The sequence below is a fragment of the Ambystoma mexicanum genome, chromosome 2q (genome assembly GCF_040938575.1).
Source record: "Ambystoma mexicanum isolate Mex_15411 chromosome 2q, UKY_AmexF1_1, whole genome shotgun sequence".
Lineage (NCBI taxonomy): Eukaryota > Metazoa > Chordata > Amphibia > Caudata > Ambystomatidae > Ambystoma > Ambystoma mexicanum.
In genome coordinates this window covers 494,314,460-494,339,437 of record NC_090924.1, presented here as the reverse complement: position 1 = coordinate 494,339,437, position 24,978 = coordinate 494,314,460, and the positions used below count along the sequence as shown (strand labels likewise).

The following is a 24,978-nucleotide window of genomic DNA, read 5'->3' as shown; positions in this document are numbered from 1 at the left end:
GCAGCGATCTTTGTCCAGTGCTGGCGGCAGGGTCTCATTATTCGTGGTGTCTCTGGTGTGAGATTCTGAGCAGCGAGGGTGAGTGAATTTATTGCGGTGTGCCACAGCAAAAGCTGCTGGCTTCCCTGGTGTATTTGTCAGGTAGGAATGTTGATGTTTATGGGGTGATAATCTTTCAAGGTGAAAGATGGCATAGAGGTCTGTGTAGTTTGCAAATTGACTACCCCTATATGTCGACCTCTCTTATGACAAACAGTGGCTCCCTCAAGCTATTTGACCCAAAAGTGGGAGACCATCTTGTACTAAATTTTACATTTGTTTTTTTCCATGATACACATGAACAGCTTCCCATTCTGTCCTGTGTTTCTCTTGAGGGGGGCATTCATAGACTTAGGTGGAATGACAAAATGTGCCAGAAATGTGTACGTTTTATTCCCGAGATGATTGAAAATTTGGGATGGAGTCGAAATCCTTGTTTAACCGCTTGTTGGATGGTTGCTAAATTTAATGGAATTATTACCATATGCCTTAAACTGATTATTGTAGATCATATAGCTAAAGTGTGTAAAAATACTTTTCCCCACCAATTTGATGGTGCGTCGTTGCCTCAAGGTTCAGATGTAAAAGCATCAAATGGCCCCTCGATAAGGGTCTAGATCCTATTGAGAAAGAGAAAAAAGCTATTTGTCAAGGCCATAGGAATTTGGTTAAATCTATTAAGATGGAGTTGTTCATGAGGGATAATCAATTAATGTTGAACCACCTGATGCAAGCTAATAGAAGACACTTTTGGGCTAGTATAAATAAAAGCATATGTGATAATACTTCCTCTAAGAACTGTCCCATTCCAGAGGGTATATGGATTCACTATTGTAGGGATACGTTCTTGCTGCCCCAGGCTTTTTCTGTGCTACTGGACCCTACTATGGGTAACATCCTTTCGGGTTCCTGACCATGGACAGAGGAGAACATTGAGTGGGCTATCATTAAATTGAAACCATCCAAGGCCCCTGGCCCATATGGTATTCTACCCTTTGTTGTAAATAATGCTCCATTACTCTGGATCTCCTATTTGAAGGCCCTGTTTGACTATATTTCTGCAACCCACATTATTCCTCCTTCTTGGTCTCAAGCTAATGGTGTTCCGGTTTACAAAAAAGGGGATCCAAGTTTACCAAAGATCTATAGACCTATTGCTCTTACCATCAGTAAGGCTTTCTCAATACTTCTACTGAGGGACTTTAACCTGGTTCTATGTCAATTCTCTATCCTGTCAAAGCCCCAAGTGGGGTTTAGACAAAATATGGGTACAGTCCTTAATCCGACTCTGCTAGCACATTTCAAAGTGTTAGACATTGTCGTGCTCGTCTGGTCTATATTGCATTATTGGACATGTGTTCTGCCTTTGATTGCATTGTTCGAACAAACCTCAGGTCCAACATGTACCTCCAAAATTGGTGCATTTTATTGCTCTTCTGCACAGCAATACATTGATTAGGATCCGTCTAACCCAGGAGAATGCTCATTCAAGATCTATTCCTTCCCAAGTTGGACTTAAGCAGGGCTGCATCTTAGCCCAACACTTTTCAATATATATTTGACCGACATTGATGAGTTGTGGGATGTGGATAACTTCTTTCCTGTCAGGATAGGCAAGTTGAAGCTGCACTGGCTTGCATCTGCAGACAATCTGATCTTTTTCAATCATACGCCCATTGGCCTGCAGCGAACATTAGACATATTTTTTTAATTTGTGGTAAAGAACAATTTTCAGGCCAATGGTTCTAAATTGCAAATTGTTGTTTTTTTCTAGCTGTCCCAAACCCAAGGTGATGAGGTGGTCCTTGGGAGATGAGAGGATAGAAGGTATTTGGTGTACAATAGTTCAAACTCCTCTTCCTTAGTTATGTGGAAGGATTCTTTGAAGGTTAAGCTCTGTCCACTCATTTCACAAATGAAACGTCTATTGTCCCAAGTGTGTACATTCTCAATTCTTCCTGTTTTACGTTATTACCGTATGAAGATCGAGCTGGTATTGGTATTACTCTATGGGCTTGGCCTATCCCTCTTGGACTTCGGCAACTATTTGAACGTCTTGCAGGGGCATTTGTGGAAATGGGTTCTTGATCCCATTCCAAATGTGGTAATACATCATGAGCTGGCTCTTACGTCTTTACAAGCTTGTTATATGTGGAGGCAATTGTTAAACTATTCAAAATTTCTTAGACCAGTGGATAACTAGCTTCATTGTGATCCAAGCATACATATATATATGCATATATATATAGGACACAGGTCTTAATCTTTTCTATTGGTTCATTGGAGGAGGAACTGCTGAATCATCCGGGAGTGGTAAAATGTAATCTTTTCAGGCAGGACTGGTTGTAGACAATGGACGCTATCAAACTGTATTTCTCCTACACACAGTATGCAATATCTGTGAGAAAAAAGGACCATCCTTCACTGTATTGGATTTGGTTCCCTTGCAGCAAATTTCGCTCTTGCGATTTAGACTTAATCAGTTGCCCACAAGAGAACGGACTAAACATTGGGGGTCCCTTGAAACAACAGGTTCTTCTCTGAATTGACGCTTCTGTAATCTTCCAGGCCTTGTGGAGACATTGCATCCATGGGTCCTGGAATGTCCAAGCCTTCAACAGAGTAGAATCAGAATGTATAGGCATCCTGAATGTTTTGATACTGATGTTTCTAGGGAAATGTTTCGGGCTAGTTTTATGTGGGGGGAAAATGTGTCTTTGATAATTGCGTTATGTCGGTTTGTAAGTGTTGTGTTGAGCTGCCTGTATTGATTGTATATGTAACATTGTTTTATGTTTTTTGTTTTTCTTTTCTTTTTCTATTTATTCTGATGATGAATTTTACTGTTTGTCTACTTGTGTAAGGTTTTTTTGGTAAACCAAATCACAATAAAAATGTTTTAAAAATAATAAGGCCTAAATTGCTCTATGCTAAGGTGGGATTTCCCTAAATAAAGAAAACTAAGGATAGTGTGAGTCAGGAAGTCCAAATCAAAAGTATGTCTGTATTTAAAACCTCACAACTAACTGTATACAATGTGTAGGGATGTCAGCATCAAAATTAATAGTGTTCAGAATAAAGTTCAGAGCTTCTTCCAGCTGTTGGCTTGTATTCAGCTTCCCCTTCCCCAAGTTCAAAACAGTTCACAAAAAACAGGGTTCCCTTCCCCAAGAGTTCAAATCTTCCAGCTTTTCAAAACAACACAATTCTTTGGGACACTTCCCAGTTCTTTTGAAATCAGTTCAAAACAATACAATTCCATGGGACACTTCCCACATCTTTTATCATCAGTATTTTTCACTGGTTTACATAGGTAGTTCTGTTTCTTGACTTCAAAATCATATAAGCGGCTGTTCCAAAACACAAGCTTTTTTGTGGTTACTTTCATTGTTTTTTTCCATAAAGGAGGCACTCAGACTAGTCGCAGTTGTTGGCCCACGCGGTCCACCCATTACAGGTTACGCAATCGACACCCCTTCTTGACTGCTTTCCATCAATTGGCCACTGCCTTTCTTTGACAGTGAAGCTTGTTTCTTTCAGTGTCACAATCCTCTAACACTTTACTGTGGTTTATTTGGCCATAATGCACTTTGTTACACTCTGTATTCTTCTGGCATTTGCCAATACAGGCTTCCTCTTAATTTGCAGTTCCTTGAACTCTTTTAGCTTAGGCCAATACTTAGTTTCTCATCTCATACCCTTCTTGATATCCTCTTGGCTTTGCCAACACCTGTCAACACTTTTCTCAAAAATTCCTTCTGTGCTTTCTGCTACTTGCACCACCTTGCTTTCATTTCATTCACAAGTGCTCATTTATTTTTATTTTTTATTTTTGTATAGCGCACAAGCCCTTGGGCATTGTGGCGTTGTTACTTGAGAGGAACTTAGTTACACGGAAGGTACAAGTGGGTTATGCATTTACATGTTGTACATTAATACATTTAAGAATTGAGTGTTTTAAGTTCCTGGAGTGCCTCGTTATGAGTGTTTCCCTGTTTCCACTCACCAGTTATGTATGGCAGCTCCCTTCTGCTTCTTTCCACTCCTCGCTCTGCTTTCCAGCTTCCAATAGCTCTGCTCTTCCCACGCGGAGGCCACATAGGGTACCACTTGCTCTCCTAGAGTTGCACGGCTTTTGGAGTGCTTCGGCACCGCACAGCTCCCACTGTTTGCACCCAACATGGAGGGCTGTAGGACTTCCAGACCATCTTGCGGCCGGCCTCAGCATCCCTCTCTCCTGCTTGACTCGGCTCCCGGCTCCTGTGTCTCCATCACCTCTCTCTAGACCGCATCCACTCTCCAGGCTGTCTCTCTCCAGCCTGCTCTCACTCTCCAGGCCGTCTCCCCTTGTGATGTGCGGCCATGATTTTTATATTAATTGGCATCTTAAGTGACCTCAGCTGTGGGTCATTAAGGCTAATTGCCTGACCATGGTGGAGTCGATTAGGTGCACGTGCCTGGTTGTATCACTTGTAATCCTCCATAGCCCGCTTCTTCATCTCAATTCCAGAGTGGTGTTTGTGGAGGTGTGAATTAAAGGAGGTGTGCACAACTCTGTGTTGTTTCCTCCTCGTCTTGGTACTTGACTGATGTGTGTCTGCATTAACAATATAAGGCTGATATACGTTGGCCTCTCCCAAATGAGGATGTGTCCTCCTAGTTGGTCCCAGTGTTGATATGAAGTTTCTGGGGGACATTTATGGGGGTAAGAAAAGGGAAAGGGATGACAGTAGCTGACAAAGGCTTGAGGGATAGAGGGTTCATTGTGAAAAACAAAAAGGGGAGACCATTTCTCACCTAAGGACGTCCTCTCCCCACTACCCAAGATCCCTCCACCCAGGAGACCCTCCCTCACATATATACCCCCAGGGTTGGGATCCAAAACCGTTGGCCTTTCCCTGGCCATCTGAGAGGAGTATCCAGGGGGAAAAGAAGTGAGGACATCCTCAGGTTTCTCACACTAAGCAATTGGGGGACAAACACCTTGCTATTACCATCCAGAATTGATATTGGTCGGTAATTCTTAGGATCCAACATTATTCCCTTGGTAGAGATAGGAATTACATAAGCGGTTTTCCAAGAAGTGGGCAAAGTTTCAAACTTCACAATATGTTTAAATAAGATTGTTAAAATTGCTGCCCACAACGCCGGGTCCCCTTTAAAAAAACATTCATTAGTTTGTTTGGACCAGGAGCACGAGAATTACTAATTTTACAGATCACATTGTATATGCATTTGTTATGGAAAGTCAATTTCTATGCATCACAGGTCTATAGTCTGGGACAAGGAATGCTTCAAACAGCTGATTTAGTGGATGAAAACATATCCTCAAAATGGTCCACCCAGGATTTTTCTGAGGCTGAATTTAATTGTTTAGCATGCAGGCAAGACCCAACCTCATTTGTAACTCTCCAAAAGGATGAAGTGTTCTTCTTTCTCAAAATATACAGCATCTGTTCCGCATCCCTCTGTAGTACACTGGCACAATGGAATGTTTGCCAATTTTTATAGGCCTATTTAATTTTCTTTATCTGGGATACCCTTAACCCCGGATCCGATTAATTCAGACTTATAATGGACTGAATCTTCAATCTTATCTGCCTCTTTTTTCAACAATCCTGACATCATACACATGTAGCTGTTTAACATGAGTACCGTTTCCCCTCTCTGATCTCTTTTTTTTGGACAAAGGTCCTGCAAGGTAACATCCACAAAACATTCCAAATTATTCACATCAAAAGTTTGATACTTCAAGTCCAGAGAGGTTTTCCTCAAGAACAGCAAAAATCTTGGAATCTTTAGGCTTAGCCAGATTAGATGGTAAAACTCCATATCCCATCTACATTTTGGGCATATATTATCAGGTACCATCCCCAATTTTAAGAGGAGTTCTCTTGAATACAATATTCTGTGGAGGATTTTGAGTTGGATCAATTGAAACTTCTCCGCAATAGCCATAATTCTGGGAAACATTAGAGCATCCTGACATACCTCCAGCTCAAGGCAGCCGATATCAAACTCACACCTCCCTTTAAGATTAACTAGGGAGTTAGAAGTAATGGACGAAAATGTTTTGCACATGGTTGTTATTAGTTTACAGTTAATGAGTCCCTCATTCACGTTTGTTTCAAGCAGCGGTTAGTGCGTTAGATTCACAGCATGAGGAAATTGAGACATGATTGTGTTCTCAAACTGAATGTAGTGGTATTCTTGATGTCTCTGAAGGTTACATCTATGGACCAAATCCTGAAATGTAGAAAGTCTACCATTAAATAGCACATTTGAGAGAAGCACAATGCCATTGTCTTTTTAGAGCCTGACCGGGTGTATTTTGCTAACCACTGGCAGATCTCGGTTATACAAAATTGGAGCACTCAGTGTGGCCCTCCTAGCTCATCCCATTGCCTTCACCACTTCTACATGCACACGGAATACCATCCTAGAGATGGTCGAAAGATCTTTGAGTCATCCCCCTCCACAAAGCACCTGAATAGGGGACATAGTGCCCATACATGCCACTTCTGAACGAATGTGAGGTTGGTTTGGGTCCCCATGCAGTCATTCATTAGCTGTTGACAGCTGGGCAGCCAGGTAGTAAAGTGTAAGGTCTGGAAGGGTTGAATAAAGTGCCCATTGCAATTCTCGGCAGAGAGTCTTGCCGTAGTAGCTGCAGTAATACCTGGTTAATCCTTTTAAACACCTCACTAGGGATTATAACCAGAGTGTTTTGAATGACATAAAGGTATTGCAGGAGCATCAACATCTTGAATAATGCTGCTTGAACAATGCTGCTCGACCGAGAATGGACAAAGGCAATGTCTTCCAAAAATGTGCATCCGCCATGAATCTGTTAGTGACTGGGGTGAGGTTATGAGGAAAGATTCCGACCCACCATGATATCCAAATAGGTGAAAGAGTCTTGCAGTGCGGGGTATCTACAGTTCAATGGTACTGCTTGTGGACCTCCTTGGAGGGAAAATAGAGCATACATGTGGCAATTCACCTTTAGTCCACTATATTTACCAAATTCCATCAAAGTATCCCTCCTAAAGTCGTTATCAAAACTAATTTTATACATCAATGCTCATAGAAAGTGCCAATTAATGAAATTTAATGCTTTTTTGAATTCTACTGTGAGTATTGCCAGTGGATTCTCAATGGTACATGCCTTCTCAATGGCCCCTAGGAGTCTGTGAATATTCATTTTAGTAGCTCTGTTGGGACTGAAGCCGCAGTGGTCAAGGTGGATAAGTTCAGGTAATATGTTCAACAATCTGTTAGCCAATATTTTTTCCAATATTTTTTCTTCACCATCTTCACTACTGATCAATAAAATTGGTCGTTAGCAGGCATAGTGTCAGTGCTGGGTTTGTCCTTTTTGGGAAGAATTATGATAGTATGGAAGCCTGTGCAGGCAAACGGTTCTGCTGCTGTTTGGAGCTGCAGGCTGTAGGAGGGAGCAGGGGAAACTCTGTTGTCACTGTTTTGCTGGCCACGCCCCCTTGGAATACAAAATCTAGCCCAAGCTCGCTTGCCGGCGAAGCCCACAAAGGCAAAGGGTGCGTGGCTGTTTGGAGCCACCAGCTGTAGGAGGGAGCAGGGGAAGCCCCGTTGCCACTGTTTTGCTAGCCACACCCCCTTGGAACACAAAATCCCGCCCGTGCACCCCTTCCGGCGAAGATGTGAACATTTTGATAACATAAATGAAGGATCCACTTAGCGATATCAATGTTTTCAGTAACAAGAAAACCCTGAATAATTGGGGGAACTTAATCATACTGGCCCTCATTAGGACCCTGGCGGATTTTTTCCGCCATCGGCGGACTTTTCCGCCATGGCGTAAAGTCCGTTTACGCCATGGCGGATGGCGGACTTACCGCCCCATTCCGAGGTTGGCGGGGCGGTAAGTCCTTATTGACCCATTTACCCTTCCCCATTCCCATTTCGGCCCCATAGGGCTCAATGGGAGTGGGGAAGGCGTTAATTACGCCACCGTACATTACGGTGGCGTAATTAACACCAAGGTCCCATAGCGCCATGGATTTCTCCGCCCGCAAAAAGCGGGCGGAAAAATGACCATGGCGCTTTGGGAACTCGTAGTTGGCGGTAAGGGGTCGGCGCAGCTAACGCTGGCGTAGACCCCTTACCGCCAGGGTCCTAATGAGGCCCACTGTGTTTTAGAGAAGGGTGATATTGAAATCTTAACTGTAGAAACTGGGGATGTTTGTAGTAATCGTAACAACTTGGCAAAGCTAATGTGACTATTAACTCTGGGGGCAAAGGGAAGAAAAGGATGAAGCCAAATGTGTGCTGGACTGGTATGAAACTGGGAAATATGGGGGCCAGTAGGTGGGGACTATATCTTACCGGCCAGTGTGATAGGTACTAAGGGTCCCCTGGGTGGTACGTTATTGAACTTTTCAGGTGCCCAGAAAAGGGATCTGTGAGGTGCCTAGCACAGAGGCAGGGAGTGCTTGAACCCTCTTGCAAGCCCATGCCTGGGGACAACCCTGCCCCTGACATTGTGGCTGAGGAGGTGGTGGTATGCACGGATATTCAGAGTTCGACTAGGTTCCAGTTGTTATCTGCTGAATTTAATGACAAACCTATTGCTAGGCGCAAACACTAGTAGCTTCCCCTGTTTTTATGGCCCTAAGGAAGGATTGGCAGGAGCCGTCACATGCCAATATATATATATATATATAAGGATGCCACCTCAGGGAAAATTAGTATGGGACAAAGACAGATTCAAAGCCCTTAGATTCTGCATTTAACTCCTGCATTCAGGAATGGTTTAATGCTCTTCGAGAGGAATTTAGAAGTTTAAAAGATGTTATCATGGCTTATTAATTGTGGACAGTACCAAGCCCCCTCCTTGAGGGTAGCTTGGGGGGACTCTGGGTCATCAAGTATAAAACTCTGCTATATGTTGCTTTATATTTCTTTCACATGTTTGTAAATGTAATATAGGTTTGCGCAACATAAGGGGATTCTGGTGGAGCTTGCACTCGAAAAGCGTCCGAGTTATATACACATGATAAGTCGGAGACGACAGAGAGACTCACCCAAGAACTGTAGCCCCACCAAGGATGGTCGATAGCCATCCTGATTACAACCCCATACAAAGGCCTCCTCTAATAGAACATGTGGGATAAGGGGCCACAAGCTTGTCTGAAAGGATGGAATGCCCTCTGTGACTCTCTACAAGGCCCTAAGGTTGCCCAGAGGGGCATATGAAAATTCGGAATCATTTACCAGTACATATTCTCACTGGCTACAGCATGTTGGGGGTTGCGTCTCATATATTAAGAGAAGATATTGTGTGTTGTGTATGCCATAAAATTCCAACAATGAGGATGATGCAATACAAATTTGTTTGAAAAATAGCGATTTGGTCGAAGGTCTCCTTGCCATCGAACTCAGAACATATCCCCCTAAAGGCTCTAAGATTACAATAAGAGCATTTTCCCCATCCCCAATCCTAACCTAGTTCCTTTAGGACCATTGCCCCCCAGGATCATAGGGTGTTAATTATCACCTCTCATTAAGCCTCGGTATAGTGGGATAATGAAGAGATTAAATCATGGTGTATTTAACAACCTTGTAGAGGTGAACTGACTGGACCCAGCCCACAAATTGGTGTGCTGTTCACCCTGGTCCACCATAGGGATGATTTCATGGAAAATAGCGGGATTAAGAAAACATCTGGTGGATCCGCAGTGGTGCATCTTTATCCGGAGTTCGAATTGATTTGCTTTCAAGAAACATCGGCTCTGGACCAACCAGTCTGTCAGGGGATCAAGACTATATTTATCCCAGGTCAGAATGGTGAGAGCAGAAGACCATTAGGAGGCCTCTCAGTCTGGCCAAGTGGGGGCTTAATTGGCAGGTTGAGTCATGTGAGACAGGCACACTAGACCTCCAGTATTTAAAAGTAGGACTGCGGGATGACATATCTTTTGCTCTTTAATATATATATAATCGCACCAGCAGTATGTCTAAGCAAAGCATAGTAAAATTGTTCCAAGGCCTGATCAGTAATTTGGAAGAAAGTGTCCCTGGAAAAATTCACATCCTCCTTGCTGGGGACCTAAATTTTCAATATGGGCCATTAAGGGAGCTAGAAGTACTCTGAGATGACCAAGATGAGGCTTGCTTGTGCGGAATGCCAACAATGAATTCTTCCTCCTACAGTCCATGGTCATGCCATACAGCTATACGCTTTGCCTAGAATAACTCCTATGATTCAATCCTAACTAATTAAGAGGGATTTGGTGCCTTAAACCACAAAAGTGTAGTCGTGCCTGGTGCGCTTCCATGAGAATTCATTTTCAGCATTCCTCACAATGAGAGAATTAGGCTTTTGAAACAAACAGTATGTGATTGAAAACCAGCTTGTGAATACTATACCTACTTTATACCGTTTATACCAAAAAGCAGCTTCTCTGCGTCGACCCTGGACAATTCGCAATTTATTTGCAGATTTCTATGTATTTTGTCTAATAGTCCTTTTGGGGTTAATATACAATTAGTGTATGTTGTTTGAGCACTTTCCTCTTTACTAATACCTTCTGCGCTAGTCTCTTTGAATTTGTGTGACTAAAAATGATAAACAATGCCTTTTGAATATTGAGACGCATGCTCAAAATAAAAATTAAAATAAAACTTTGCCTGATTTGCTCAAGACACCACTAGTGCAAAGAAATTATTTATTTTTGAGTAGTAGATGCCAGCAATGAATTAATTGAGTTCAAATGTAACAATTGTTAAATAGAAGTCTTAATTGATATTCCTGGTAGAAACCCCTCTTTTGTGCTGTACTTCTTAAAAGGAAGGCTCAACATTTTCAATGTTGGCACCTTTACTAGCCACTGGGGCGGGCCAAATGATTGTACATGCTCGGTTTCGGCTATGAATTAGAAACAATTACTCACTTCATGTTATTTTGCAATGGTTATAAAGCTTTAAGAGCAAAATATCTGAAGCCACTTTTCATCTTAAACAACACAGGAAATGTTGACCAGGCAATAGTACTTATGAGACAGACAGCTGATATGAATATGGTGCACTCTGTTGTTAAATATGTCCATTGTGTCTGTCTTTATAGAATACGTGCCATGAAATCGTAGTTTATCAATTTTTAAACTGTAATTGCTGCTAATTGTTTTTACTTTTGCACTTTTATTCAAACTTTTTTTATATAATGTTTTTAGACCGGAATCTACTGATTATTGTATGTGTAATGTCATGAAATGATTGTAATGTTTTATTCTTTTAATTATATATTTTGAATTGTTGTACTGTATTTGCGTCAAAAGACTCAAGTCTAATGAAGACATACAATAGTAATAGGTAATAGTTGCCTATATAAGATCCACGGGTAGTTCCCCATTATCCCAGCTAGCTCTGAACATGTTTAGCATTTTATTGACGACTTTGCCACCCAATTTCTTCCAGTTTTCCGCAGGTTTGCGCCCAGAGATTTCCAGGTTTGGAGTCCAGTGATTGTATCTTGGACCTCACTTTCTGTGATGTCCGAGTCCAGGGCCTCCATTTGTAGTTGAGAAATGTGTTTGAGCTGGATGTTCTTCAGGACATCAGCAGGATCTAGGTTTAAAATATCAGTATAGAGTCAAATAGCTGTTGGTAAGTCTGCAAAACCATTTGTAACCAGTACATCATTGGTTATAACCTTGCTGGTAGGCTTGATGAGTTCTCGGATAAGAGTTAGCGATTCATCCCTCCTCTCAAGCCAAGCAAGGAATTTGCTTGCTTTATTTCCCATATTGTAAAACCTGCTCCTGGATTCGAGATAGGCATGCCTAGCCATGTCCGTGATTGGTTGTGATATTGCGCTTTGGTTTTCAATACAAGTCTGTGAGTGTGCTGTGAGCGAATCTCGATAAATGTTCCCTTGCGTCTCATGAGGTCAGATTCCGGGCAAAATCAGCAGGGTACACTTGTTGCCAAACACTCAGAATAGAAATAGATTATCCGCGAAGTACCACCTTATATTCCTCCCAAAATGTCCTCGGCCTAGTGGCCGAGCCTGCATTTAGATAAAAATAATTGTCTGCCTTATCAGCGAGGCTCTCCATCAACTCATGGAAGGCAAGATGACATGGATGTAGCCTCCATTTTCCTTTCAGTGCTGGATGCATCTCAGAAAAGTGTCAGTAATAATGGGGAGTGATCTGAAATTCCACGTGGGAGGAAGCTAATCTCCCTAACCTGATGTGTGTACTAGTTAGGAATAAAAAGTAGGCTAACCTGGACATGGACATCTGCACACCAGAGTGAAATGAGTATCCTCTGAGCTGGAAGTGAAATGCACCTCTCCATATGTCAACTTGGCCAGTGGCATTCACCGGTTCAGAGGGTTTTGACTTGGGCCCTGACCTGTTTTGCCTAATCCTGAGTAGGTCCACCTCCGGATTCATGACATCATTGAAGTCGCCCCCAATAATCCAGACATGTACATTATATTTAGTAGGTATAGCATGGATTTCATGAAACACTTTTAGTCCAAGAGAGGGAGGTGCGTATATATTGATGAATCCCATAAGCTGTTCCCACAGTACAAATCTCCCACTTGGGTCTACCACAATATACTTAATCTGTATATAGGTGGATTTCCTGAATAGGATCAAAACCCCTCTCGAACCCCTCATGAAGCAAGCATGAAACGCTGACCGTATAATTGGATCCTCTAAAAAAGTTACAAGTGTTACCCATTTGGTGTGCTTCCTGCAGTAATACAACATCAGGTTTGTGTCTATTGAGGTATTGAAGCACTGTGCTGCATTTCTATTTTTCACTTAGGCCGTTAACGTTCCAGGAGAGACACGCAGGCCCCCTTGCTTTCTCCTCAGTCATGGTGGCCAGAAGACAGCATATTGTGAGAAAAGAATGCCTTTAGCATCGAAGGATGTACCGTAAACCGACTGATAATCAAATAAACATGACTTGAACATGCCTATCTAGATAGGAAACATCCTAACGTTCCTAAACCCTCTTCTCTATAGTACCTAAAGAACTCAGAGTACCTCTTGCACAAACTGAAATCAACAAATATAGCAACAAGCTATGGGGATAATGCTAGCCCAGCTTGCAGGTCTCCAAGAACTCCTTATGGTTGAATATAATAATTTGTTTACATGTTTTATATGTTTGTATTTCAATGTACACATATAATGTATGATAAGTCATCAAAGCAAGGAACAAACGGATATCATAGCATTTCTTTGTTAGGATTGTTGTTTAGCATCCTTCATGTGACGTCTGTCGGAACCAGGGCGCATGTTCGGCATCATTGAGGGGGATATCCTGTGATGCTGAGGAAGTCTTCTGTGATCGAGATTTCTTGCTCACAATCCCATGGTTTGACTGTTGGCTGTTAGTAGAATGTTTGTTACTGAGCAGTTCGGTCCAGTCCCAGGTTTGTTGGGGATCATTGAAAAAGAATGTTTTTTCTCCAGGGTAAATTTTAATAGTGTCCGGGAAGATGAGAGCATTTTTGATGCCCATCACTTGGAGTTACTTTCAGAGAGTAAATGAAAGTCTAGATTTCTGTACTGACCTCATTAAGCCAGGGAAAATTGCAACTTTTGATCCACCCATTTCCAATGAGCCCCCCCCAGCCATTCGTGCAGATTTGAGGATGGTGTCATTGTACCTGTAGTTCAGGAGTCTGGCCATGATTATTCACGGTGTAGCTCCTGGAGGTGGAGCCGAAGCAGGGACTCAATGCGATTGCTCAACCAAATAGAAATTGGAGCGACCCGAGGGTCCCATATTGGTTTGCAACCACTCTTACAAGTACAGGTAGATGCACCCTCCCTCTGCATCTTCTGCATGTGCTTTGCGTAGTTTGGTTTTCCTTGTAGGACAGAAATGTGTCTTTGCATCCTAGAGATGGCGTCCTCTATGCTAGAAATTCTTTGCTCTGCCTCGTACACTCTGGAAGAGATTTTGTGAAAGTCCTGGTGTAGAATGTTTACATTAGTGCTGACTGCATGAATCTTTGACTACACGGCTACTCTGGATTCAGTGTTCATGGCCATCACATCCGACCGTCAGATTGAATCAGTTTGGGCATTAGTCCCGCTCCCTACAAGCTCCATCAGCCTTTTGGTGGGTATGTGAACCACTGGTGTTGCAAACATTTCAGTCCTGCTCTGATGACAGTGCTTCTTTGGTTTATCTTTAGACATTATGAAGCGAGGTGAAGTATCCAGGCAAGCGGATTCAGAGCTTTGGAGGAGACCACTGGTAGTTTGGTAATAATAGAGTGGTTTCTATGTCGATGTTGACAATCTTCCCTGTTACTCCAGCAGACTAGCCCTGTCTGTATAATATAAAAACCTTCTCATAGTGCGATGAGTGAGCTGGATGGGGACATACTCTCAATGAACCTCCTATTCGGAATCTCTGGTGCCTGTTTGGAAAAGAAGTGGTGCTAAGTATTTCAGGTGCTCAAATACAGGCCAATGGCGTGTCTGCAGAGGATACATGGCTGCAAAGGCTGTGCACTTTTGTTATGTAATGGAAGCGGGGAGCCCGCCCCATACTCCCTTGAATGTGGCGAAGTGTGTCAGTCCCAAGGTGGTGTGGGATCCCTTCCACTGCCAACTACATGGGCTCAACACCCCTGTTGCCCTCACCATCATAGTTCATAGTTGCTCTGCACCTCCCCCATCGGTCCAGTGCTGCCAGCCCTAATCGGCCACTCATCCGTCTCTGCACCCGTTTTAGCATTCCTCCTCTCCCTGTCAGATTAGTAGTATACAGGGTAGATATAGCTGTTCCCGTCACGGGACACAGGCGAAGCCAGACACCGGGACGATGAGGTCCGCCCACAAGCAGGGCCCTATTTCACTGAGTGGGGTGGGGGGGGGAATACCTCGAGCCACAAGCCCCTGGTGAGGAAAACACATGGACCAAAGAGCAGCCAGTTATTTGAAAGCAAGTTCAGTGTGAGACTACATGTCCATGCTGCCGTCTATCACCCTGTTTTTAATGGGTGCTCTGTTCTCTAAGATTGAGGGAGCTGCAGGCTTTGTCTGCTAAACCTCCTTACTTGGTTTCCTCCAAGGAGAAGGAGACTTAGAGAGTTAGACCATCCTTTCTCTCAAAAGTGGCTTTAGAATTCCATCTCTCTCAAAAGATCCATCTTGCTGTCTTTTTTCCTCCGCCAAGGCAGAGGAACATTTCCAAAGGCTGGATTTGATGTGGGCCCTCACCTACAAGGTCTCTCAAATGGGTCCCTCAAGGTTTGTGCCGATCTCCCACCTTATATAACGCTTACACCAAACTCCTATTTGCAGCACTCATCGCCATGGGAGTCATCTACACCAATTTCGCAGACAATCCAGATCCTCATGCCCATCACTGGTGACCATGAACAAGACTCTGCAGCCATTAAGAAGATCTATCCCATCATACAAAACTGGATGTCCAGAATCAGTCTGTGTCTCAATGCTGAAAAAACTGAGATGCTCATTGTAGGTCCCCCCACCCGATTAAAATCCCTTCATTCTGAGGCCACCAGGAGGCGCGGGCAAGATGGCTGCCTGAACTATCTGCTCCCCGCATGGCCCCGGGATAACAGCGTGGTAACAAAAGAAAAAGGAACACTATCCTCCTCAAACCTGGTAAAATAGCCACAGGAACTTTTAAGGATCCCAGCGACACCCTCCCGAACTTTGAGGGTGCACCAGAACTGGAGATATTGGACTCGGAGCGGCCGTGCCCCTCCCCCCTCTACCAGGCCGACGCCACGAACAAATCGAGGACACGGTGCACCGCCTTACAGCGAGTGATCCCCAAGCCGCAGCCAGCGATTTGAGCTCAGACTCCGGGGAGCTCCTGGCAGCCTCGGCGGGGATCCAGGGAGCCCCTCGAGCACTACACCCTGTTCCCTACAATCCGCGCGGCCTCAGAGGTGAGTCCATAGGAGTGAGCGGCGACCACATCGCGGGACGGCCGGTGATGGATACGGGCATCAGACATCCAGGCACCGACGGGGTGTCGCTGTGTCCCCCCTCCCTTCCGGCGACTAATCGCGCCGGCCTGGGCCCCCTTCTCCCTCCCTCCTCCGGCCCGACACCAGATCCTCACGAGCCCCTCTGCGTCACGGAGCCGGCAAAAGACTTTGTGTAGGCCTGGGCCGATGCGGGAGTGCGCCCGGGCCCCCTCCAGCACCCTCTAAGTCCCCCCCACGCCAACAGGGGAGGATCAGACTCTCTTGACTCTCCGTGGGACACAGCCTCTTAGTCCTTCGCCCCCCTACAGACCTGGGCCGTCGTTGGAGCGCGCCTGGGGGCCCCATCCTACCGGGGCTCTACTGCAGGACTGACCATCGTGTAGGCCTGGGCCGACGCGGGAGCGCGCCCGGGCCCCCTCCAGCACACTACAAGAGAGGGTGATAACACCCCATGCGTTGGAAAACAGCCCTACGCACCTGAGGAGTCAACAATGGATACCAGCGCCTCTTCCACATCGCCCCCTGATATGAACACTATGCAGAACAACATCCAAACGATCTTGGACGAAATCAGGGGCATGAGAACGGATATGGGGGCCAAGTTAGCTGACCTCACCGCCAAAGTCTCTACACTTGAGGACCGAATGGAGGGGGTGGAGAACAATCAGGCATCCACGGTCCTTATGGAGATGAAGTTCAGGGAGATACAGAGACGGGAGAATGAACTTCGTCTCAAGGTGGACGATATGGAAAATCGGGAACGGAGAAGCAACTTGCGGATTTTTGGCATGACCGAGACGGAGGCAAAACCCAGGCCAGCCTTGAGAGTAAGGTACAGGAAATTTTCAGGATTGTACTGGGGACTGACTCTGGGGAGACCGTCCTGATCGACAGGGTCCATCGAGCAGGTGGAGGCGGTAGGGGCCCACGCTCGGTCCTGGCACGGTTCCACTATTATAGGGACAAGGCGATAATACTGGAAAGGGCGAGGACTCTAAGGGACATACAATATGACAACTCCAGGGTGGCAATCTATCAGGACCTGTCCGCTCTCACGCTGCAAATGCGGAAAAAGTGTGGAGCAATCACCAGATGGCTGCAGGAAAAGGGAATCAGATACCGCTGGGGCCACCCATTTTATCTGGCGTTCGAATGGCAACGGGAGAGTCACCAACTGGTGACGGAAGAAGACATCCTGAGGGCTACCGATGAGCTGATTGGAACCCCACCAGAAACCTCGGGGACACAATCTGAGACAGACAGGGACCCAACCCGGACTCTGCGGGGCCCTGGCACAAACCAGGGAAAACATAAAGTGAAAGGCACGCAAAAATTTCAGAAAACCAGACACCCCTCTGCAGGCCATGGTGGGCCAGCGGGATCATGAGGAAGGCGTGGGGAATGGTGAAGAAAGTCGATGACCATTCTCACAGCGCAATTGTTTGCATGGCCCTCAGGAGCCCCCCCCGGGCTGGGGGCAACCGTATGTTAACTGTTGAAGCAGCCATTGTTGGCTAGGTTTAAGTTTGGGTTTTGTTACAGAAAGCCGGAAGCCCGGCGCGGGGTTAATCAGAGAGGGATTGCCCTCTCTGGAGGCTCTATGGGCTTGGCCCCTGAGGTTGGGGTGCACCCCCCCGGCCTTGTTCCAAAAGTTAATGTATGATGGGACTTGCAATATATGGGATGCAACCCAGTCTGCTGATGACGGGGGGGGGGAAGAACCGAATTGGGGACCCTAGATGGAGGCCTGAATCCTAACTGAAGTTTTGGGGGGAAAAAGTCCTTTAGTAAAAGTAACGGAGGATGTGTTCCATATTGTTCATCATCCTGGGGCCTGGGTAGCGGTCCTGGTGGCTCGTCTTACCAACCCTGATGTATGTTGGGCGACGGAGAAGAACGCCTCACGAAACGGGAAAGGGAAATGGGGATCAGGGGAAGGGAGGGGGGAGGGTCAAGGGAAACAGGGACACCACACCATGGGACTGGGGCTCAAACACGCGAATGACCCGGGGGGAACCCACGGAAACTTTAAGAGGCAAAGACAATAATGATTATGGCTGAGGGACGGATTGGTTCGCTCAATGCTAAGGGCCTAAACTCACAAAGCAAGCGGTCCCTTACTAGCAACATGTTCCGTAAACACAAATTGACAGTCCTTTTCCTACAAGAAACTCACTACAGGAGGGGGGCAGAATCAACGATAGAGGGAAAAGAAATAGGTAGCAATTTCTGGGCCTCACACAAATTCTCAAAGAAGGAGGGGGTAGGTATCATCCTGGGCAAATCATTGCACCTTACCGACATTGAAACCAAAAGGGGCTTTGGGGGTAGATTTCTGGGGATCAAGGGCTGGTCCCAGGGTATGCGAGTCACATTTGCTACCTTGTACGCGCCCAATGTTGGTCAAATTAAGTTTATTCGTAAGGTCCTTAGAGTCATGGATGAATGGGCAGAAGGCGCAAAGATTTTGGGTGGGGATTTCAATCTTATCGCCGACCCCCGACTGGACTGGTGGTCTGCCAGGGGGGTAGGGCCGAAAGCCCCCACAAAAGATAACCTATCTATGAGGGACCTGTTACGGGAATACTACTGGGTGGATGTATGGCGGAAATGCTGGCAGACCCCGGGGGGCTACACGTTCTTCTCCCCTCCCCATCAAACATATACCAGAATTGATCTACTTTTGATATCGGAAGAGGGAGGCGGAGAGGTCGGTAGCCACACGGTTGAATCAGTGACTTGGTCAGACCATGAACTTCTAACCATGGACTGGCAACTGCAGGACGCCCCAAAGTCATACAGGTGGCGCTGTAACGACACTCTAATGAGGGACCAAGTGTTTAGGGAATTCCTACGGAAGGAAATGGAAGCCTTTTTTGTAATTAATGACACAGGGGAGGTCCCAATGGCCACTGTCTGGGAGGCGGCAAAGGCCACGGTCAGGGGTCTCCTTATTGCAGAAGGCGCCAGTAAGAAAAGGGAGAGGGCGCTAATAGAATCTAAACTCTGCGGGGAACTACGGACATGAGGGCACAGCTCACTAGTGGCAACGTAGACCGAGAAAAACTCCTGGGCGAAATGAGAGACAAGAGACAGGCCCTGCACACACTCCTAATGGGTGAAGTGGTAAAGAAAATGAGATACACAAAACAGCGATATTACGAGAGTGGGGGTAGGGTGGGAACTCTCTTGGCCCATAGGCTGAGGGGAAGCAGAGCTGCTAGGCGGATAGACCGGGTTAAAGATGGGACAGGCAACATCCAGACATCAACCAAATATATAGCTGAATCTTTTGCAAGTTTTTACAAAGAGCTTTATGCCAAACAAAAAGACGAATCATCTGAAGATATTCAGAGATATCTTGAAGACCATCCCCTGCCCAGGCTTACAGACCCCGAGAGGGGGGCCCTGGAGAGGGACATAACAGAGGAAGAGGTGGAGGGGGCTATCAAAAAACTGAAGGTAGGCAAGACACTGGGGGGAGACGGCTACACAGCCGATTTTTACAAACAATACCAATCGGTACTAATAAAACCGCTGACCAAACTCTTTAATCAAATCAGAACCTCGGATACCATCCCACCGACATTCCTGCAGGCTATGATCACAGTGATTCCTAAGCCAGGCAAAGATCCGGTGGAGTGCGGTTCGTACAGACCTATCTCACTTTTGAACACAGACGCAAAGATCTTTACTAGGATCCTGGCAACACGCCTAGAAAAATGCCTTCCCAGACTAATCCACCCCGATCAGGTCGGCTTTGTGTTGGATAGACAGGGAGCCGATAGCATGCGTAAAACCCTGCATATATTGAGCTCAAGAGGAGTCAGAATGGAAGGTGCTCTTCTCATGTCCCTAGACGTGGAGAAGGCGTTCGATAGGGTGAGCTGGGCCTTTATGGAGGGGGTCATGTCATCCCTAGGGATGGGACCTAAATGGCGAGGATGGATTTCGGCTCTGTACTCTCACCCCTCTGCAAAAGTGGTAGTTAATGGAAGCGAGTCTGAAGACCTTCCACTGGGCAGGGGTACAAGGCAGGGGTGCCCGCTATCCCCCCTCATATACGCGCTAGTGATGGAACCCTGGGCCGTAGCCATCAGAGGAAATTATAAGATCCAGGGCATTAAAATGGGAGATACCAACCATAAAGTTACCCTCTTTGCCGATGATGTCCTATTATATCTTTCTAACATGTCCCAATCAGTCCCCGAGGTGCTACATAGCCTAGAGCAATATGGGGCCCTCGCAGGTTATAGAGTAAACCTAGGCAAGTCAGTCGCGTTCCCAGCAGGCCAACTCAAGGACTCAGAGAAGCGATATGTTGAAGATCTCGCATTCTGTAAACAACTCGGGGGATTTTGTCACCTGGGGATTCAAATACCAACAGACCTGGCAGACCTCTTCAAGGTGAACTACCCCCCTCTTTGGTCAGCGATCAGACGAGACCTCGAACGCTGGGCAAAATCCGGCCTCTCATGGATGGCACGCCTTAATTCCATAAAGATGGTGGTCCTCCCCAAATTTCTATACTTATTCCAAATGCTCCCAAGCCAGATACCAAAGCCCTTCTTCCTAGAGATCAAGCGGACCCTTCTCTGCTACCTCTGGGCGGGAAAATCCCATAGAATTGCCTATGACACCTTAGTAAGACCCAAGGACGAGGGCAGAGGTAACTACCCAGACTTAGACACCTACTATAAGGCATCACAGATGCGAATCCTGGTGGATCACTTGGTGATGGGCCCAAAGAAGCAGTGGGTGGGCCTGCATAACTTGCTATTTTCCCCAGTCACACTAGTTGAATGGTTGTGGGTTCCCAGGGCGAGTATCTCGAGGAGAGTTTTGAACCATCCAGTACTGGGAGTGTTATGGACAATATGGAGGGAAGGGGGCTACCTTCGGTGGCTCACAACGTGGCCTTCGCCCCTGAGCTGCATTTGGGCTCCCCCACTCTGGGAGGGAATCAATGAGCCCCTAGCCTTCCAACAATGGTACGAGGCGGGCCTTTGTAGAGCTGGACAGCTATGGTTGGAAGGGGTGTTTATATCATTAGGGGATCTGCAAGAGGCCTTGGGTCTCCCCGATCTCTCCCCCTTTCGTTACCTACAACTCAAAGGGGCCCTCACTGAAAGCAGGTGGGGAGATACCCTTAGGCGTGATCTAATAGACTTGAGAAGTTTCTTATCACACACAAAGGGACCAAAGGGTTAATATCACGGCTGTACAGCTTTTTATTGTTTACCACCCCACGGGAACCCCCAACCTCCCAAGTACAATGGGAGAAATATCTGGGCACTCCCATCACCAAAAAGAGATGGACCAAGATATGTAGACAGGCCAATCGTTCCACGGCTGCACCCCAATACCGCCATCAGGCCCTTAAGCTGATCCACAGGTGGCACTATCCCCCGCAGAGGATAGCCAAGATGAGAAGGGGCTACGATCCACATTCCTGGAAATGTCACACTGAAAAAGGGGACTACATACATATGTGGTGGAAGTGCTGTGTGGTACAAACATTTTGGAATGAGGTCCTTTCTTGGATCAAAGAGGTAGACGGGATGGAAAGGACCCTGTCCCCCTGGTTGGTGTTGTTCGGCATTGAAGTGGAAGGGGGACCAAAGGTGAAACATGACCACATGCTGCATGTGATGCTCATAGCGGCAAGGTGTTGTTGGGCCCAAAAGTGGAAATCGCCTCAACCCCCAGGAGAGAGAGAGTGGGTCTGTAAGGTACGAGCAATCTATGACATGGAATTCTTAACTCATTTGATAGACAAATCTAGGTCCAATATTGGGGGCCTGTGGCTTCCCTTCTTTGATAAATATGGAAGATCGGCATAAGACCCGAGCAACACCTGGAATGGCCTGCTTGGACTCGAATGTTTCTGTCTAAATTAAACCTCCCCGAGTGTGAAGGGACAGACTGGTGCCGGAGATGTTGTTGCCAGGCCATGGCCCTTGCCTTTCGAGTGACCACACCCCTATTCTGAACTTACCATGTACCAGTGATATGTCTTTGTGAAGATAACGTGTTGAACCCCGTGGTTATTATTATTTACTATCGTGCCATGGTGTGAGAGTGAGAGGGGGGAGGCAGTGGGTGGTGGGGAGGGAGTGGGAGGGAAAGGGGGGACATAAAAGTTGTGATTGTTCATGTTCACTTATTCAGCCGATTGTACTATTGAATTGCCTATGTTATAATCACAAAACCTTAATAAAAATTCAATTTTCAAAACAAACAAACCCTTCATTCTGACTACTCTGTCATAACCATTGATGTAACACCCATCACAGTACTCAAACAGGTCAAAACATTGGGCGTTTACCTAGACTCCAACCTTACTATGACTAAACACATCAGTGCACTCTCATCCGCTATTGCCTACACAGCCAAACTCATTGCACTTAGCCGCCAATTTCTCACCCCACAAAACTGCCTCACTCTAGCGCGAGCCCTCATACTATTGAAATTGGAATATTGCAATATCCTCCTGCTAGGAACCACAAATACAAATTTGGCCAACTTGCAATTGCTACAAAACAAAACCTTAAGGGCAGCCTGTGGATTAAAAAGAAGAGACCATATTTCATACATTAGGAGAGAAGCACACTGGCTACCCATCCAAGCTAGAATCCTATTCAAGTCTCTTATTATCACACACAAAAGTATTACCAATGATGCCCCTGCATACCTCGATAAAAGTGTCACCCAAAAAAAGTCAACTAGATCCCTCAGATCGGGCTCCAGCACACAGCTATTCGTCCCATGGTTCAAGGGCTCCAAAGCAGGAGGTGCCACCTTCCCAGTTGCTGCACCTACAATTTGGAACTCCCTTCCCATGCACATTAGAAATGAGCCCTCCCACCAGTGCTTTAAGAGTCTTATCAAAACATGGCTATTCAACAAATTCTAACCAGTATCACTGTATCCTTAAATGCTTGGCCGGTACTGTAACTTTTTGTCTTCCGAACTGTGTGGACTGTATGCTAACTAATTATGCAACTAATCCTGCCTGTATTGTAACTTCCACTGTAACCAGACAAGCACTTCTATGTAACCTAAGCTATGATACCTCCGGTCTGGGCGTGTAACAAATGCTATAAATAAATAAACAAATAAATAAGCAAATAAATAAATAAATAAAATGAGAGGGCCAGGAAATATGACCAGCTTTTTGTTGGTTATGCTGGTAGGGCTGTGATTAAACAGACCCTTTCGAGGTGGATCATTCTCTGCATATCATATCTCGGAATGCTACAATCTGGCTGGTGAGGTGGTGCTGAGGGTCTCAGGGCACACTCCACCAGAGGATTGGCCGCGACTTTGGCTCTGCAGTGTGGGGTGCCTGTACTGGACATTTGTCAAGTGACTACGTCGGCTTCTTTGCACATGTTTGCTAAAATACTACTGTTTGGATTCTATGACTGGTCAGGATGCTCGTTTTACTATAGCTGTCCTTCAGAGTTTTCTAGTTCATGTTTTGTCCTCTCTATACTCTCCCCTCCAGGTCTTTGTACTGCATTGGGAGTCTCTTATAGATGAGGAATCTATGGGAGGAAACATGTTAATCTTTATAACGCGCTTCAAACCAGAGACCAGTCTCTAGGCGCATGACCAGCATTCAAACCTGTGTAGCTCTGTGTGTCTTGCTTCCAAAACAAACGTGTTGCCCCTGAGCTATCCTTGCAGAGTTCATTAGAAGAACAAATGACTTACCTCTCAGAAATGTTTTTTCTGATGGACGTTCCTCCCATGCATTCTTCATCGCTCTCCCTACCTGCCCTTCTTGGCGGATAGCTAGCACACCTTAGTTCTGCAGCCTCTCAACATCGGAGTACAAGAGAAAAAGGGTGGAACTGAGCTCACAGAATGGGGTTGCCTTCCTATATACTGGCCCCAATGTAATGTGTGGTGCAGGGCGCATAGATCCATTGGATGGAGCTGACACAGAGCAGTGATGTACCCCTGGTAGCGGAAGAGTTTCTGAAGAGCAGCTGCGCCAGGAGATTGTTATAATAGATGAGGAATCCGTGGGAGGAATGTCCATCAGAAAGAACATTACGAGAGGTAAGTCATTTGTTATTTTTTTGGTGAGATACCTCTTCAAGACAGTAGCCTAACCGTTGTTTACTTCATGTCTTAAAGTCCCAGGTGACCTACCTTTCTCATGTTCAGCCAAATAACTAGCACTCTCTTTTCTTTAGGATTCTTTAGAGGGAAACAGCAGGACTGTTATGATTGCCCACATTAGTCCTGCCAGCACGTCTTTTGAAGAATCCAGAACAACATTGATCTATGCATATAGAGCAAAACACATCAAGACCAGAGTAAGTGACCCAAGCATACGGCTTTTTTTATTGCTGTTTGGGTGCAACTGCTATTGGGTGACTGGACTGCAAGCATCTTAATTTGCAGAAACATTGAATGGATTATCATGCAAAAAGTTTGCCACATTGCATAAAATATATTTTATTGTGAAAAGTGACAGCAGCTATAGTTTGGGATACTCACGTAATGCTCTAATAAAGGGTGTACATATTCTGATTCTGCAGTGTTGTCGAATGCTCAGATATGCTGTAGTTGAACATTTGAACCTATCAATCTTTTTTCCCCAGAAGCTGCTAGTTCATAGATTGTGAATATGTAGGCCCAAAATCTCACCAAGATCATTTCGCCACTAGGTGGCTCCTTTTCCTTTATCAGGGTAATCATGCCTGCACATGCCCTTTGAACAAAGCAGTTCTCAGGAATAAGCAGTCAGGTGCAGGTCCTAGCCAGAGCATTGGTGGACTGGAGGTTAAATCACATGTCTGTGGAAGCAAGCAGCAATAATCCCTGGATTTGTGCTTCCTTTTCATTTCTCTCCTTTCACTTTTTTAACATGTTTTATCTGATTCAGTCTTTTACAGTAAAAGGCTATATGATAAGCAATGTTTCATCATGTAGACACT

General features: G+C 45.6%; 1 protein-coding gene across 1 annotated transcript in view; it reads left to right on the top strand.

Moving 5' to 3' along the window:
* Positions 1-24,978, top strand: part of LOC138569550 (kinesin-like protein KIF19) — a 3,041,213-nt gene that overhangs the window by 1,647,402 nt on the left and 1,368,833 nt on the right. Inside the window, exon 10 of the mRNA XM_069647615.1 lies at positions 24,232-24,354. Coding sequence (XP_069503716.1) covers positions 24,232-24,354 — 123 coding nt within the window. The remainder of the gene's footprint in view (positions 1-24,231; positions 24,355-24,978) is intronic.